Source organism: Mauremys reevesii, linkage group 1 (assembly GCF_016161935.1).
Source record: "Mauremys reevesii isolate NIE-2019 linkage group 1, ASM1616193v1, whole genome shotgun sequence".
NCBI classification, from domain to species: domain Eukaryota; kingdom Metazoa; phylum Chordata; order Testudines; family Geoemydidae; genus Mauremys; species Mauremys reevesii.
In genome coordinates, this window is record NC_052623.1 from 56829061 (window position 1) to 56847056 (window position 17996).

General features: G+C 36.8%; 1 protein-coding gene across 22 annotated transcripts in view; it reads right to left on the reverse strand.

Moving 5' to 3' along the window:
- The window catches only part of SUPT20H (SPT20 homolog, SAGA complex component), a 58240-nt gene that overhangs the window by 19606 nt on the left and 20638 nt on the right, over positions 1–17996 (reverse strand). For 14 of the 22 annotated variants that reach the window (XM_039498589.1, XM_039498571.1, XM_039498651.1 and 11 more), the window contains 10 exons: positions 11824–11953; positions 9472–9575; positions 8638–8754; positions 8391–8444; positions 7365–7504; positions 5525–5681; positions 5360–5416; positions 4886–4957; positions 3377–3534; positions 907–939 (listed from right to left, as the gene is read on the reverse strand). In XM_039498589.1, coding sequence (XP_039354523.1) covers positions 907–939; positions 3377–3534; positions 4886–4957; positions 5360–5416; positions 5525–5681; positions 7365–7504; positions 8391–8444; positions 8638–8754; positions 9472–9575; positions 11824–11953 — 1022 coding nt within the window. The remainder of the gene's footprint in view (positions 1–906; positions 940–3376; positions 3535–4885; positions 4958–5359; positions 5417–5524; positions 5682–7364; positions 7505–8390; positions 8445–8637; positions 8755–9471; positions 9576–11823; positions 11954–17996) is intronic. The other 8 variants (XM_039498672.1, XM_039498649.1, XM_039498628.1 and 5 more) reach the window with 2 other exon arrangements.

Below are 17996 nucleotides of genomic sequence, written 5' to 3' on the forward strand. Positions count from 1 at the left end.
CCACTCGTGTGGAGCAGTGCTTCTCAACCAGTGGGTTGCGATCCCCAGTGAGGTCACCAAAGGCAATCAGGGCTGTTGTGAGCCACTGAAAATCCCATTACATCCTAAAGCAAAGAAAATCTCACCCCAGTACTGCCATGACACCCTTACCCCTCAAGGTCAAGTATTCAGTCAGTCTCTTGAAACACAAATAAATTATATAGGCTTATCATTGTTACATTTTTCACTCCTACTTTTATAATAAATGTAAGGGGGCTGTGAAATTTTTTGACTTTGAATTAGGGGTTACCAACCTGAAAAGGTTGAGAAACATTGGTCTGGAGAAATCCACTGAGTATGGGAGAAGTCTACTTTATGTTTTATAATGAACCACAGCAGACAACCATAAACCTTCTATAGCTAAAATATATTTGGGGGGGACTATTTTTCTTCTTGCTCTAGGAGTGACAGAATACTTATCACAATGCTAAATCAATATTGCCTGAATAAAAAATATTTAACTGATTTCTAGAAGAAGTTTGACACTACAGTTAAAGTTCAAAAGAACCACTCTCTTTAAAGCTATACTTGATAGCAAATTTACTTGTACAAAGTCTCAGGGCCAAATTCTTCTCTTGAATGCTCTCACCAGGCTACTGCTGATGGGTTCATCCAAAGGCACAGTATGGTCTTCAGAATTTAACAGAAAAATGAGACAAGGTGTGTGGAGTTACTCTCTTTCCCCCACCCTTCCCACAAATGTAAAGTGCAAGAGGTGCGACATTTTTAGTCTTGTTGCAGATCTTGACTGTTTCTATTTAATATCCATGTCACATGCCATTACCTCCATGGTAATGAAAGTAAGGTACATTATGGCTGAAAGGGACAAACTCGGGCTGTAAAAAAAGAAAGATATGAACTACTTACCTTTCAGCATCAGTCTTGGAACCAATAAGGAACCTAAATGTAAAACATAAAACAATGTAGTTATTATTTTTGGAATTCAAGAGCTTCCCTCAAAGATCACAACTCTGAAAAACAGCAAAGAAACCACTCTCTTTTGGAACGGGACTCTCTGCTGCCAGCTAATTGACGAGAACAGTTAACACTTGAGTTTTAATTGGTGGGATGGAGACTTCTGAAAGTATAAAACACTAACCCTGCTTCATAAGCACTAATACAATATATTTAGAGGGACACAATTAAGGTTGACAAGGATTTGAGAGTTTTACTGTGATACCATCCTTTTAAGAGCGAATCTACACCAGGGGTAGGCAACCTATGGCATGTGTGCCAAAGGCGGCACGCGAGCTGATCTTCAGTGGCACTCACACTGCTCAGGTCCTGGCCACCGATCTGGGGGGCTCTGCATTTTAATTTTAAATGAAGCTTCTTAAACATTTTTAAAACCTTGTTTACTTTATATACAACAATAGTTTAGTTGTATACTATAGACTTATAGAAAGAGACCTTCTAAAAACATTAAAATGCATTACAAGCACGCGAAACCTTAAATTAGAGTTAATAAATGAAGACTCGGCACACCACTTCTGAAAGGTTGCTGACCCCGATCTATACCAGTGTAAAAGACAAAATAATACCCGTTTTATATACCTAAAAACAGGAAGTGGCAGTTTGCTATAGATTCTATGCTGTTAAAAGTAGCATTGCATATTGTTTGTATTAAGCACCATGGCATTATACATTTGATTTACCATTTAGTAAACAAATGTAACGATTTGCTCATATAAGGAAAAAATGTAAGAGCTCCAGCAATTAGCTATTCATATTGCTAAGAAAGAAGGATTCAGTTTGAAGTAAATACATTTTAAAAATAGAACATGAAATCTGTTTCACTAATATCATTTTAATGTATACCCATATCCCTTAAGGGAAGTTTTTTGGTCCAATTCAGACCAATTTAGGAAATTAGCATGGAAATTATAACCAATATAAATCAAGGATTATAGATCTCCCAGGTTTTTCCCAGTAATCTACTATTTTTTCTCTCTTTGTACAGTTCTCCTGGGAAATATGACCAATCTATTGCTTCTTCTGGCTCATGCAGATTCATGGTGTGGAGAGGATTTCAGATGCAATGAGAGTATGATTTGCGTGTATATCAAGAAACACCAAAGCACTAAAATGTTAAAGGAAATGTTTAGTTTTCCTGATTTCTCTCATTATCCCAATCATGCTTTCTCACAAGATGTAGCTCTAAATAAATATTTCTTGTTTGTTATTCGTGTTCACTTTTTACTGAAAAATGTATTTCATTACATTCTGATTAGACATTTGCAATGAGAATTGTTAGGGTTACTTCAGAATTATTCATGTTGTTTCCATGGATTCAAAAAGCAAACTACTTTACAGGAAAATAAGGAGACTACATTTTTTGCATCCCTGACTTTTGAGGCTGGAATTTTCAAATGGAGCCAAAGAGACTTAGGGAACCAAATCCAAACAAGTTCTTAATATTGTGCATCAAACTGGTATTTTCAAAGGAGCCAATTTCAATCAAAAACTCCCTTAGGTGCCTTTGAAAATTCCAGTTCCAGTGCACAACCTTTAGTGACTTTTTAAGATTAGCATAGAGCTCTATAAAATAAACAGGCATAGATGGAGACAAGGGTTAAAAATAACTAAAACTTGGCAGTATGAAATGGTTCAAATTAAAAAGTAAGAGAGAAGGATTAAACACTAGGTAACAATACAAAATAGTAGCCGTTAACAAAACCTGATCATGCTAGCTGCTTTGTGCAAGTGAGCAACCCTTACATCCCACAGAAATCAATGGAAGTCTGTGCAGGTGCAAAGCATCCAGAGCACCTTGCAAGATTGGAGCCTAAAATAAGAACTAACAACGGGTAGGTAAAGGGACCGCTGCAGCCAGCTATATATAGTCAATATATTTTAAAACAGAATTATGAACATATGTACCAGTCATCATCCTTTTTCATGTAGACTGTAAAACTCTTTGGATAAAGGACTGTGTCCCTTCCTATATGTTTGTACAGTGTCAGACACATTTTCAGCACTACCACAATGTAAGTACTGAATATAGGAACACCACTGGAAATGTGTCATGGAAATGTCTTCAACTGTCCCTCCAAATTGAGATTTTGTTCCAATATAACTTTAATGTGGGAAGATTTGAGATTCTTGTGGTTGTATCTGAATTTGTGCATTACACAATTTACTACTTCTCTTTTTAAGATGACATTAGCACATGTGAGTTAGATATTTTTAAATTTCTGAAATGAAATCCTTAAACCACATTTTTAGTTTTCTAGTGTAATTAGTTACACATTTGTCAGTATGATCTAAGCAGGTAAATTCGTCTGGTTTTTCCTCAATTATCATAGAATAAACCTTTTTAAATATACACGCTACTTACTGTGATGGAGTTACTGGGCTGTCATTCTCCTCACTGCCTTTGAACGTATGTATTTTTCCATAGTACAGCGGATTACCAAGGGACTGAAAAATGGTCAGTTTTGTTTTCTGAAGTTGATTACCAACTTCACATTCAAACACATAATCATCTCTTATCTCCTAAAAGACAGAACAACATTATACGTAGAATCTTTTCAAAACAAGTCAACAGAAAGGCTGATCAATATATGTCAGAAGTCTTCAAAATACAAATAGCAAGTAACACCGTCTAGTAGTCCCTAAATGTCACTTTGCTCAGCAGGAATTTAAAATGATTTCCAGAAGAAATTCTCTAGCTAACAGAATAGGATGGGAGAGATAAATAAGTTACTTAAAAAACAAGAAATACAGAGAACCCATAACTATTTATGATAGATACTGGAAGTGCAGACAGAAGAAACACATCTAAAAGTAGACACACTGGGTGGGTGAGGGAATATCTTTTATCAGACCGACTGTAAATGGTATTATCTCACCCCCCTTGTCTCTCTGATATCTAGTGGCCAATACAGCTACAACACTGCAAATATCTAAAAGTAGTTATATACACAGCACAGAACAATGATTGAATAGGATGCCATAGGGATGAAAATTAGGTACTACAAGAAAAGCATACTGCCAAGATGGTAGACTTTGGTAACATAAAGTAACCTGCAAGGACAAAGAGATGGATGCTGAAGATAAAGAGGGCACAGTATGTTGGTGGTTCCATTATGAAGAATCCATAAACTGATTTCTAATTAACTTAAGCATTTTCTTGTGTATTGGATCATGCAATTTGCAGCTGATCTATAGGTTTCACTGGGATAGTGAAGGAAAAAAACTTGTAGAGCATTCTGCCTAAAATAGCCCTATGTGTTAACGTGCTACAGGGGTTAGACTAGATGACCCTTGTGGTCCCTTCTAACCCTATGGTTCTATGACCTCCCTTCCAGAATCTACTGCAAGAGTTATTACTGTAAAGGCAGCTCTCCAGACTCACCCATTACATGAGGATTAGAAACAAAACAAAGGTGTACTGAAAGCAAGAAACACTGCTTCCTGTAAATTATTACATTTTTGTTATTACAGTAGTGGCAGCAGATTCCCAGTGTCCTGCTATTATACAGGGAAATTACAGTACTTTGGCTAGCTGATTATTGCAATGTGGGTAGGCAGTGCTGGCAAAGCCAAAATTCCATTGCATCATACTCACACTACAAAACTGAGGTTAAGGACTGGAATTTAAGAGTAAATTATTTTTTTACTATTTTGTGTGGCAATGAGTAATAAATTATAGTTATTCTTTTAGCTTGATAATCACCCCAATGCACCAATGTGTGAAATTACACTTCCCCATGACAATCTCCCTTCCAAATTTTTATAGAGATTGTAGAAAAAATGACCTTTATGATCTCATTTACATTTTGTTGACAGAAGCAGCATCTTAACTAGGGGGAGAAAAGGTTGGCCAGAAGTCTAAATTACTCACATGTGCTGGCCAGACAGTAGGTTGAGAGTCATCAGGTTTGACAGACTTTTCCACTTTGGCATATTTTTCCACCTTAAAAGAAAAAGCAGATATCAGAATATAATGCATTTGAAACAAGTGTAGAAAAGAGACTTAATGATTTCATACGTCTGTTACTTTGCTCTAATGCTTTCATTGAGGAATTCTCATAATCTTTAAATAGATTTAGCAGAGCTTTATTTAGCTGTGAAAAATCTATTGCCTAAGAGTGTGGCTCACATTGTGGGATGAGTGTGGGATCCCATCACACTGAGAGTGAAGCAATTGCATTCTAGCAGCTGCTCCCAAAGGCATTGTGCCCAACCCCAGCACAATGTCCCACAGAGGGCCATCACTGCTCACTGCTTTATCATTTATCTTCCTGCTTGATACACAAAATGGTGAATGAGTGAAATTTTTACTGACCCAAATGTGATTAGAAACAATTGAACTTACATCAACTTCAGAAGGTGCAGTCAAGAAGCAAGGGTTCTGTTTCCACATATCTACACACTGAGAGGTAGGGAAAAAGTACAATACAATGTGAGCATCTGTATTCTAATGATTAACAATAAATAAATGAATAATAATGTTCCCCATTCTAACTTGCAATGTACTTACATTTCCAGCTTTAGAAATTTTGAGGTCATACTGCTGGGCTCCTTTCCTTTCCTTTCTTTTCTGTAAGTAGTCAAGTAGTCTGAGCTGAGGTGGAGTTGGATAATGTGCCACATCCTGCTGCCGATTCAGAGATGACCTGGAATATCTCTTGAAACACCTATGGCATATTGAGAAATGTGCGTGTAAAACAACAGGACTGAAACATGCTACCACATGTGTGCTAATACACACAGGAAAAGGCCAGTCACATTGCAACGAAAAGATGTGCTGTGCAATATGTTTTTTAAATGGTCATCTTTTATGCTGTTGCATAACACATAATTGTGATCCATCTACTTTTAAACATGTTATTGTTCTTATGAGCAATATTTGTGGCAAATATTCTTGGAATAAAAATTAGGATGGAAGAATTTTGTGAATTTTGACAACAGTTAAAATATTACAAAAAACGTATTAAAAACTGAATATTGTTCAGATTTATTTCATCTTGCCAAACCTTTGTGCAAAACCTACAAAAAGTTAAAATTACATTAAAAAATATGACAGTGCTGCCACTCTCTCCAGCACAGACAGGATCCTTAACTATGTTAGTATTATACCATACACTTGTAGTTATGAAGGCTACTAATTAGAATCATACTTAAGCTAGCATATGAATTTATATAGCTAATCTCTGCACACCTGAGCACCTAATATCCATTTTGACACCTACTTTGTTAATTCTAGCAGATCATTCATAAATTTCACATATTACTGAGCATACATATATATATTTCTTAGTAAAATAACAGTGAACCATTTCAGGCTACTGTAAAATAGTTGTGAATACAACCATACTCAAAAATGAAGCTATTCTAACAGATTGTATAGTAGTTTGGCACCACACTGCTCTTAAAACCATTCAGACGCTAATCCTCCAAACAATTATACACATGCTTAAATTTAAGCACATGAACAATTCCACTGGTTGTTTAAAATTAAGCTTGTGCATAAATGTTTACAGGATCGAGACCTTCTGCATGACACTGATGCTCTAAGTTTGTTGAACCATTTAAGCAATAGAAAATCACATTAATTTTGCTGGATTTTAAACTGTTATATAGTTGAATATTTTTTTCTAATTTATAAATTAAAGTCAGATCATGAAAATAAGATCCCATGTTTATAAAATAAAACTTGTGAAATATTATCCTGGTGAACCACAGCCTTTAATTAATTTTTTGGCAAAGAAGTGCAGGGAAGGTTTAAGATGAAACATTTTTAACACCATATACTCATATTTAACATTGTTCAGAGCTGCCGTCTGCCTCAGCTCACATTTTGATTATAAGCCATGGCAAAAATATGGACATGACCATAAGAGAGCAATACAATTTGGTATTAATTCAGTATGGCGTTGTAAGAAAATAATCCATGTGCATATATTATATATATACACATTACATATACATGTAATATATTACCAGCTGCAGTTTAGTATAATCCATGGCTTACTAGACCTTAGAGCATTTCCTATTTGGAAGAGATTGCAAAAGCTTTACACAGAACAAGTACTTAATAAGATTCAGATTACAAGTAATAACTGATACGGTTATAAAACAAACTTTTGACTTTCCTTAAAAACATTTTTTCCAAGAGTCCTTCTTAAAATGTTAATGTATTAGAAGTAAAATAACAATTTCCAAAGAGTTTCAAAGTTTGTTTAATTTAAATGAATTTTATCATGGTTATGAACAAACAACATGTTAGTGCATGATTTTTCTTATTTTTTCTATAAAGTAATCTGTACAATTCTAAACAAGTTAATATATGTCCTGACATATCACAGATTAATTATTACCGTTTCATTGGGCGAGTGTTCATCTTCTGCTTGTTATAGAGGAGTCTGTTTGCTGTGCAGGTTACTGCTACTGAAGGATCAAGACACAAAGGCTCGGCTGTAGCCAGAATAAGTTGGCTCTCAAGTAGAAGTTTGTCTTCCTATAATATATGTAAATTTTAATAATGTAAAAAACCCTGGAAGTTTTGTATATCTATATAGACTTTTATTTCATGCTAATCATCATGGTATCTGACTGTGTGTATACATATGCACACATACACGCACAATTTGATAACTTTGTTTTGGATTGTTAACCCAGGAAAATATAATATTTATTGTTTAGAAATCATTGAATCATTATGCTCTTTTGTAGGTTGAGGAACTTCTAGATTTTTTTATAGCAAAAAAAGACTAATACTGAAAAGACACACACACACACAGACAATACAAGAAATAAGCAAATCAGTAGTCTGTCAAACGATATATCTTGATGAGGTGGCAGAGTTTTATTTTATCACAACTGATACATATGAGACAACAGATACTGGTTGTGGCAAAGAACTTGAATATGGCTGTGCTTCTCAGCAGATGTACTTTGCCACTAGTAACTTCTGATGTATTAAACCAACTAGAATTGCATAATCCTAGTCAGTTTCACTCTGCTATCAGTACCAGTGGGGAAGTGCTTCTACACAAGAGAGTATTATAGTGCTATAGAGCCCTTCTTCAGATGCCAACTGGGCCTACATGATAAAGATGATGGAGGGTGAGGAGGGTAGACTAGTTAGACTATCCTATATAATCAAAAATTAAGTGCTGAGCATCTTCAACACCTATTGTCTTCTGTGGGAGTTGAGGGTGCTCAGCATCTCGCAAGATCATGTGCTAGTGAGTTAATTTGGCACGTCTCTGTATCATTAAACAGACTCTCAATCACCCTAAAACAATCCAAGGTCTGTACAATGTCAGTTTAATATATTTTGCAAAACTGAGTTGTTCCATCCTTTATATCATTGTAAGATTTAAATTTACAAGGAAACTCACCTGTGTCCATTTGTGGTTGTCGCTCGTTATAGAATGCACATCACAAATTAAAGTCTGCAAAAATAGGCAAATTTTTGGTTACTTTTCAAATAAATACGATAATATAACTGTAATATATTTGTATATAAATTATATAAAATATTTAAAAGTGATGGCTAATTTCTATTATAACATTTATCTTAAAGAGTGAGAAAAAGGAGTTCCCACTCAGGGTAGTTTAAACCATTTAATTTGATGTATTTCTTACCTGCATTGTTGGACGCAGAAGAACATGTTTGCTTTGGTATGTTGGAGATTTCATATTACCAGACTGCCTGTAGTCACGTATTTCTGCTATGACACACCCACAATGAAAAATATTAACCTGTTTGAAACAAACAAAAATATTTCTGTAAATATATATATTATAGAATTGTCTCAGGACCCACCATTGTAATTGATTCTTTTGGCCACTCATGCAATGCTCTTATAGCTAATTGTGAATGCCTGCTATGTTTTCACTCTGTAGATATATATACCCTATCCAGACATAAAATCAAATTCATCCCCAGCACAGGATGGTGTCATTTCCGCTGAGGTCAGTGGGAGTTGTACAGTTGCTTCCGCTTGCATAATATGGTCCTTGTTTCTGTGCTTATTATTACTATAGCTAAACCAATAAAGAGTTCTAAACCACTAGTCGTAGTCAAGTGTAGTGATCTTTAGTACACACCCAGACAGGTCCAACACCCAACCTCCAAAAGAGCATATTAACATTAAGACAGAAAACTTGACTACCTACATTTATGAAATTCCAGTCTCAAACATTTCACTAAAGTGCACTTTTCTGGTGCATAAGAGCCAGAGTAGTTTGTCATGTTAGACTAAACCATGGCAAAAACACAAAATGTGCATGGATTTATTTGTTTTGGATTCTAACAAGATATTTTATTTTGGACACTAAAAGAATTATGACCCTGATGCTTCAAACTGCTCATTGCAGGTGCACAGAACCCCCCACCCCCGCCCCGAGGTTGCCCTTCACCTGATCAAGAGACTGATTGATTAAAAGAATAACCCTTCATTGTAAAGACTTTCTTACCTGAGATTTTTCTAAAAGGTCAACCAAAATAGGTGGCAGCTCCTCTGCATCCAAATATTCAAGGAGTTCACCTTCCTCGTAAGGCATTCGAATGGTTTCAGAATCTGAATTAAAAAAAAGAATGCAATGTCTTATCTATTTGTTCCCACTACAGCTTCAAAAGTAAAATGCTAATTATAAGCATGTTAAAAAGAAAAAGTGGGGCTGTTGAAAACCATCCCAAATCCCAATTTTCTTTTCATAATAGCCATTATCATGATTTTGACTGTATTTCCAAGCCATTTAATATTGGCTTTATCCTGCTCTCATTGCAGTAAATGGCAAAACTCTTATTTATCACTGTAAGAGCAGAATTTGGCCCCAAAATAAGTTCTCTGTAAACCTAAACTATAGGGAGACAGGAAACCTGTCTCTTTCGGTATCAGCAAGTAGAACTAATTCAGCAGTAAATGATAGAAATGATTAAAAAACAAGCAAACTAAGGCAAACAACCCTAAAGTATTCATCCCTGATCCTGCAAACACTTATGCACATGCTTAACTTCAAGCACATAAGTAATCCCATTGGCTTCAATGATACTACTCACGCACTGAAAGTTAAGTATGTACATAAGGGTTTGCAGAATCAAGGGTTACGTGTTTCAACAATAACACAATTCTTATATAGACAAACTAAATTTCCTGTTTCTTGTAGGAAGTGCAGAAAGCTGCTTTCCAAATCTGTCTCACCTGATATTTGCCTTGATCTGTGTGACACAAACAACACAAAGTCTTAAAGAAATTGCTAATTTATTTTTTAAGAAATCACCTAGAAATTGTCTATTATTTTATTGTATTTTACTGTAGAAATTTGTATTTAAATATCTTGTTTTCCCAAAGGGTGCACTAGAATATGATTAATATTCTGAAATTCCTGTTCCTGGCTAAAAGGTACAAAATAGCTTTAATTAGAGCTACATTTTCAGAAGTGACTAGTGATTTTGGGTACCTCAGTTTCTGAGTGTCCAACTTGATAAAACTTAAAAGGGCTTGATTGTCATGAAATGCTGAGAGCCAGCCCTCTGAAAATCAGGACATTTTAGGTGTCTCAAATTGGGCACATATAATCACTAGTCACTTTTGAAAACGTTCCTCCTTAATTATAAGCACAGAGTGGGTAGTACCACCTACAATTAAGGTTACCTGACATTTCCCATTTTCAGACCCTTTTTTTTAAGCTGCTTATAATTTTACCAAATTTAACCATGTGGGCTGAAATTGCCTATGTTTTGTGTCTGCCTAAGGCTGATTTTTCCTAGAAAGATTTTTTTAAAAATGGCTCACTGAGATTAGGGAAAAATGAAATTAGAGAAAAAATTGTTGTTTTGTCCAAATTAAAAAAAAAATCTTACAACTGTTTTACTGAGAATCTCTAGTGCCTCTGTGCTTTGAAGCAGGGACTTGAAATTTGGCAGGGGCATTTCTTTTTGCTGTTCCCCTGGAAAAGTTCCCAAATTTGGCCAAGTTATAAAACTTAGAAAAAATTTTTAGTTCACACATACTCAGTAGAATTTGGCAGCTAAATGCTCTGAAGGGTCCATTTTGACTGGGCATGTTCCAGCCCAGGGCTACATGGGCTGAGAAGATCTTCCCTTGCCATTGCTGCACCCAGCTGCTGTGGGCCATTGTAGCACCCAGCACAGAACAGAGAGCAGGACAACTGTCTTTCCAGTGCCCTCAATGCTCGCCCAGCTGGCATTCAGGCAGCATGTAGGAAGCAACTTAACTTGAGTGCAGAGGGGATTAATTGGACCTGAGTGTGGAGGAGTAGTGGAGGGACTAGCAGACCATGGAAAGAAGGAAGATTAGGATGAGGAGCACAGAGAGGGAAGTGCCTGAGACTGGATGAGGAGCTGGGGGCAGCAGAGACTAGGACTGCCTGGGCAAGGGACCTTGGAGAAGACTAGGACTTGAATAGAGAGACCTAGGTCTGGCTAGGCAAAGAGACTTGGAAAGACTGGGACAGGAAGACTGGCAGGGGATGAAGGACTGGGATAGGGTGGATTTAAGTAGCAGAGGCCACACACTCTTGAATAGGGATGTTTTTGTCTCTGGATAAATAAATGTTATATACAGAAATAAGGACTATGCAGAGGGCTAGAGCGTGCTAATTTAGAGTTTATTCCTATGCTCATATGAGCATCATCCATGATCAGGTGCTTGGACATTTTTAGTTCAAGAACAGAATTGTATAGAAGATTGCTTTAGAACAGCAACAAGCACCAAATGCAAGCAGCCAGCATGGCTCATACTGACTAATTAGCACTAATAAAGCACTTTGAAGATGAAAATAGTTAAGCAGCAGGAATATTACCTGATCCATTTTTCCCCCTGAGCATCAGCGAATAACCCTCATTCCCTGGATAGAGGTTCACTACCAGACATGACAACGTCTCCTGCATAACCAGCTTCTCAAGTAAGTTCACATTTCGCCTCAGCTTCTGCTTTAAAAGTAAAGTGTGCTCATGAAAATAATCAATAAAATCAAGTAAATAATAATATGACATTGCTAACCAAAATAAATAAATAAACCAAAAGGTGAAATTATTAGAGAACGCTGAACATAGTCTACCTCAGTGTCAAAGTATAGATTTAAAGAAGCCCAGTATTTAAACAAACACACAGTAGGGTACATTCATGAAGTAAAGTAATGCAAACTGCATACCTTAAAATACAAATATTTGAGAAAAATCACTTGGTTGGGTCTTTTTAATCCTTTTCACTCCTAGGTCCACAGTTAATATGGTTATAATCTAAGAATACCTCCTATGCTATAACCCCATAAAACCTACTCTGTACATTTATTTTATAAATTGTAAATTTAACCAACTGGCACTTTTTGACCAAAGAACAAACAGGCCTTCAGAAATCCTAAACAGCAAAAGTTTCCTTCAAGATTTACAGTATGACTGTAGAATCTGGAAGCTTTTCTAGTTGCATTGCCTTGCCTAAATTTGCTGAAATCTGGGTCAAGTGCCACATTAACTTTTCACTATTATTTGTAAGGAGGTTCTTATTCACTAACAACAGTTTTAGATATGAATGACCTATTTCTCCCTCTTCCCCGCCCCATGCCCACTACACTTTCAGCTATTCAAAGTTCTTGGCAACAAAAGAGTAATAATTTTGTAAGTCTGAGATTTCGCTTTTTCTTCTTCTATCTTCATTTTATGGTTGCAGGCTAAGGTTCGGTAGAGGTGCTGCTTAAATAAAATGCATCATGAGTCACACCGAGGGAGTAAACAAAAGTTTCACAACCATTGTCTTCTCCTACAAGGACCCAACACATCAGATGTGGGAGGATTGGGGGGAAAAAACATCAATGTGCTTCCACTTTTTCTAGGGGAAATATTTCTGAGGGGAAAGGGACAACAGATTGAGGAAGGAGTGTTGCTGCTAAGCCAAAAGGCTATTTTAACAGGGCTGCAGGAAGAATGGGGGAAAACTGTGGCTCTCTCGCTGCCTAGCCCTGGGCTGACTGCCAGGAGCCTTTCCCATGCATCTCAAACTCATAAATGGTGGCAACAACTGCATGTTCCCCTATCTAATACACTGGAGAGAGACATGAAGGCAACAGCAGAGGAAAAGAAGAAACAGCATAGTGCTTCTGCTGCATGGAAAAGAGACAGGGAAGAAACCAGCTCCTGCCAGCCATGCAAGGGGCTAGGCTGCTCAAGAGATCAGACTCTTCTCCTGTGGCACTGGAGACATAACCTGCCAGCAATGCAAACCTTTCCATCTACCAGACTCACATCACACCCCAGCTCCAAGTAGGAACAGCAGATTGCACATATATTGCTTCCACAGAAGCTCAGTGCTTACAGAATTGGGGATGAGGCTGCTATCCCTTCAGCTGAGTTGAGTGCCTAAGAATGATGTAGGAGCACAAGAACTGTCCTACTGAAGCAACGAAATGGCACACTTAGTTTGTGTGCTTGAGAGGAACATGTAACAGATCCCCAGTCTCAATCCAACCCATTCACCTAGCTCAAGCAATGTTTTCCTTATGTGTAGTGCTTTGTTTAAAAAACAAAACAAACAAACAAACAAAAACCTTCCCACAGTCACAAGAATGGCCATACTGGGTCAGGCCTATGGTCAATCTAACCCAGTATCCTGTCTCTGACACTGGATCAACCTAGGATTGCTTCCCTTTGGGAGGAATTCTTATCAAACGTTGATCTTGTTTTCAAGAAAAGGTGTTTTCAGTATTGGATAATTATGTTCCTTTCATTCTTGGTAATAGTATAGCTCAAGATTTCCAGTTACATGATAAGGCATTTTAACTTGAGAGCACTCAAATTCTGCAGGACTAAACTCAGGAACGAGGTCTTTGCTGTTTTTTAACAGAGATCAACAGGAAATGAATTGGATTTTATAATACTCAATACCACAGTCTTTTATATTTTGTCACAATGATCTAAAGCACTCAAAGTATAAACAAGATCTCCATCTCTGTGTTAAGGGAACATAATGCATTTTCTAATTCTGTTCTGGTGTGTAAATACCATGCAGCAGCGACTCAGTTCATCTAGTGAAAAGCACTATTTTATGCTAAGCATGGGCAAGTGAGTAACTTCATCAACTGACCTCTTCTAACAGAATTACTAAATGCAGGCAGAATAATTCACTTCAGAAGTGTATCTAAGTGTCCCACTAATAATGGAAAAAAGGATCTATATTTTTAAGGGAGGGAGTTGTCCCCTAATAAATGAGTACAATTATAATGGTAATTCCATTGTAAATCTAATTTAATTCACCTAACCACATGCAATTGTATGTGAATGACAAATGAGTTTTATTTTTTCCAAATATATTCTTGCCAGTAAGTAGTTGTTCAGTTACATTTTCTTATAGTTTTCGGCCCTCTGAGGCTAAAATAAGAAGATATTTTTGACATCAGGTTTAGATTATCCATTCTGGCTTGAACTAAACAGTTCACTTTTGAACTTTTGAAGCCTAAAGTGAGTTTGCAATATGAATTGGCGCTTGTAAGTACAAGATTTCAGAATCAGTTCCAGTAAAAACATCAATTTCTCCATTGAGCTGGCTGCTAGGAGTGCTGGCTCAGGACTGGTCCTAGTGGGCCCGCTGGCTGCTGCTAAAATATATGTGCCAGATTTGGGGGCGATAGGGCCTTTTCTGTTTTCCCCTGCCTACCTCCACTTGGCACTCAGCAAGAGTAGAGAGTGAGAGCTTCATTATGTTTGGTCCAAGTGTGAGGGGCCACTTACAGAAGCAAGCAAGAGGTAGAGAGTTGCTTCTTTTCCCTCCCGTGTCTTTTGCTGGGGCCCAATAACTACTCCATACTATAAAGGATAGCGATCCTTTTTCTGTCTCCAACAAGATCTAGGAGAAGTGGTGTTTATTTTTCCTATCCCTGTATTTTTGTATGTCTGTATTTCTCCTATCCCTGCCTAACAGTAGAGCATTCAGTCAAGTATTTTATTAGCCCATCGGAACATCATTTGGAGACAAATAAGATTAATTCCAAGACTATCTGTTACTGTCCTTTTCCTGGGCTCATACATAAATAATTTAAATTTACACTGTCAAAGTTTATTTTTATGACTGGCCATCTCTCTTAACATGGCTAAAGTGAATGTTTCTGAAAAGCTGCTCTTGCTGCTTATCAGGCGTCAGGTTATTTGGTAGTACGTACATATAGAAAAATGGTGCTGCCATCCCTCTGAGGTCATGTTTCATTTTTTTCCTGGGCTGATAGTCACAGCTTTACAGAGATCAATTGGTACAATTACCATTCTAGAGGCTATTTCTGAAACACAAGGCTACTGCTTCAAACTAAACACAGGCAAACTCCATCATGAACATTTTAGATTCAGTAACGGGCCTAAAAAACCCTCTCTCTCTCTCTTTCAGTTTATCACGTTTAGAAAAATCTTTATATAAAGCCCAGCAAACTTATACCTGGTTCTACTGGCAACAGAAATTAATAGCAGAAGATCTGCCCTGAATAGATGTGTAGTTATGTCAACCTCTGGACATACCACAATTTTAGTCCTGTCACTTGCTCAGCCTTGAAGACTAACCTTTTTTAGTGTCAAAAACCTACTGCAAAGCTATACCAAATGGCTTAGTCTGTTCCAGAGCTGATTAGGATGATAAACGATAGAGGGCTGGATTATTTTCCACAATGTTTTGTAGTTATAAAAAAGTCAAAGAGATTACCTCATCACTTTCTAATTTCATAGTGCAAAGGACCTCCTAACCCCATGTTATTTTCTATACAGAAGTGCAATCTCACTGAAACATCTGCAAACATTTTTTATATGGCTTATTGTATACAAGATTTTAAAAATTTTATTAATACATGTTATTCAAGCAGTCATAATAGTCAGCACTTATACAGCATTCTGAAACATCAATTATGCCTCATACAATGCCTGTGCATTTTTATATCCCTTCTGCAGAAAGATAAAGATAAGGCAGAGCAGGCAATTGATTTGCCTACAGTCATACAAGTTAGTAACAGAAAGATGAGAATCCAACAGTTCCCAATAAATTTTTTTGTGACACTGCAGAAGACATTATGCAAAATATGAATTCATATTAACACAACTAATGAAGTGCTCTAATTAAAATAATATGTAAATATTAACATATTTAAAGAGGTAAAGGGGATAGAACATAGAAAGAAAACCATAAGAGCATCTTTGTTTAAAAACTGATTCCTCACAAGGGCTGTGCTTTGACCTATATCCCATAATAACTGAGAGCAGCATAATTAAGACAGAAAGCAATTTATAGGCCAGGACCTTTTCCATAAGTTTTTATAATCCTGGAATTCTTTTATGCTCTCTATATTCAAAAGTACTTCATTCAGGACATGCAGTTAATAATTTGTTTCCATTTTAATTATTTGACACGTTTGTTTTATTTCTTCAGGTGGTGACAGAGATTTTCTTCTGTTTGTGCAATGGAGAGCTGAGGTCTTCACATACCGTCTTCCTTCCCAAAAATAAGTCACTTGTGTTGCTCTATATGAAGTCTACAGTTGGGGGGCGGGGGGGAGATGGCTCAAAGTAGCTAAACCGAGAAGTTTAGAATTCTCCCTTAACTACATTTTAACTGGTTTTCCAATCTTGAAGAGACTACATGTCGAAAGACATTGTAACAATATAGCATATATGCTCTAGTTCATCCACAAATTATTGGGCTGAATACAGGAATTACTGAGTAATAGTCTGTGGTGTGTGTTATGCAGGAGGATTAGACTATACATTTCCCTTCTAGTCTTGAAAACTACTGATCAAAATGGCAGAAGAGTTTTATCTAGAGTTTTTGTTTTCCTAAAGTAATCAAGATCTGATTCATTATCCACAGACTATGAAGCATCCAGGGGCTACTTAGCATGGTAAATATTTATCTATTAATTACACTTACCACTTCACTAGAATATGCAGATTAGCAGAAGTTTAAAAGGCTCTCTCCATGATAAAAGTCTGTTTTTAAAGCTTAATTTATTCTTCTTTATAAGGAATTGCCTGTGCAGTAAGGATCCAACACTCCTAAAAAATCATTAACATTATTGTTTGGACAATGCGGGGAGGGATAGCGCAGTGCTGTGAGCATTAGCCTACTAAACCCAGGGTTGTGAGTTCAATCCTTGAGGGGGCCACTTAGGGATCTGGGGCAAAATCAGTACTTGATCCTGCTAGTGAAGGCAGGGGGCTGGACTCAATGACCTTTCAAGGTCCCTTCCAGTTCTATGAGAGAGGTGTGTGTGTGTGTAAAAAGAGTGATCTCATGCCCTTCTCCACAATTTCCTACCAATAGTGACAAGAATAGGCTTAGTCCCATTCTTCCTGTAAGAGACCTCCTCTGAGCCTGTCACACTTTAAAGATTAACCACAAAGGTAGAGCCATGTACTATGCTTCTAGAATGTATAAAGATTGCTTCAAATTCCTGCATTTATTTGCCTTGGATTCTTCTTTGCTTGCCCTTTTTGGTCAAGTCATTAGAAATATCAAGTCACAGTTTCTCTTCTGGAGGGACTTCAAATGATTTTTTCAGTGACCCCGTGGCCCTTCTAACCCAATGATTCTATGACTTTGGAATGATAGAGGTCATAGAAACTAACAGAACCAAGAGGCTGAAGCTTCAGATGCTGATGACCCAGCCTCATAGATAATAGGGGAGGAGAAAAATGGACCCAATTAAGCCTTACTGAAAGAGAGTGTACAACTCACACAGACTGCAATTACAGTTGTGCTTGCTTCCTCCAGAGATTAATTTGGTGTGTAGAACATCAGATGCTAAGTAAAAGGAGACAGGCTTTAATATTCTTAATTTAAAACAACTGACTTCTTAAATGTTGAGGCTGCCTAAATGTATAATAAAGGAGCAATGTTTGACAAAATGTTTTAGTTTTATAGCTAATCTTAAAGCTAAATTTTCTAAGAATAAACTCAAAATAAATCCTATGTGCTGAACAACATTTGCCTGATTACGAGAGTTAAATTAGG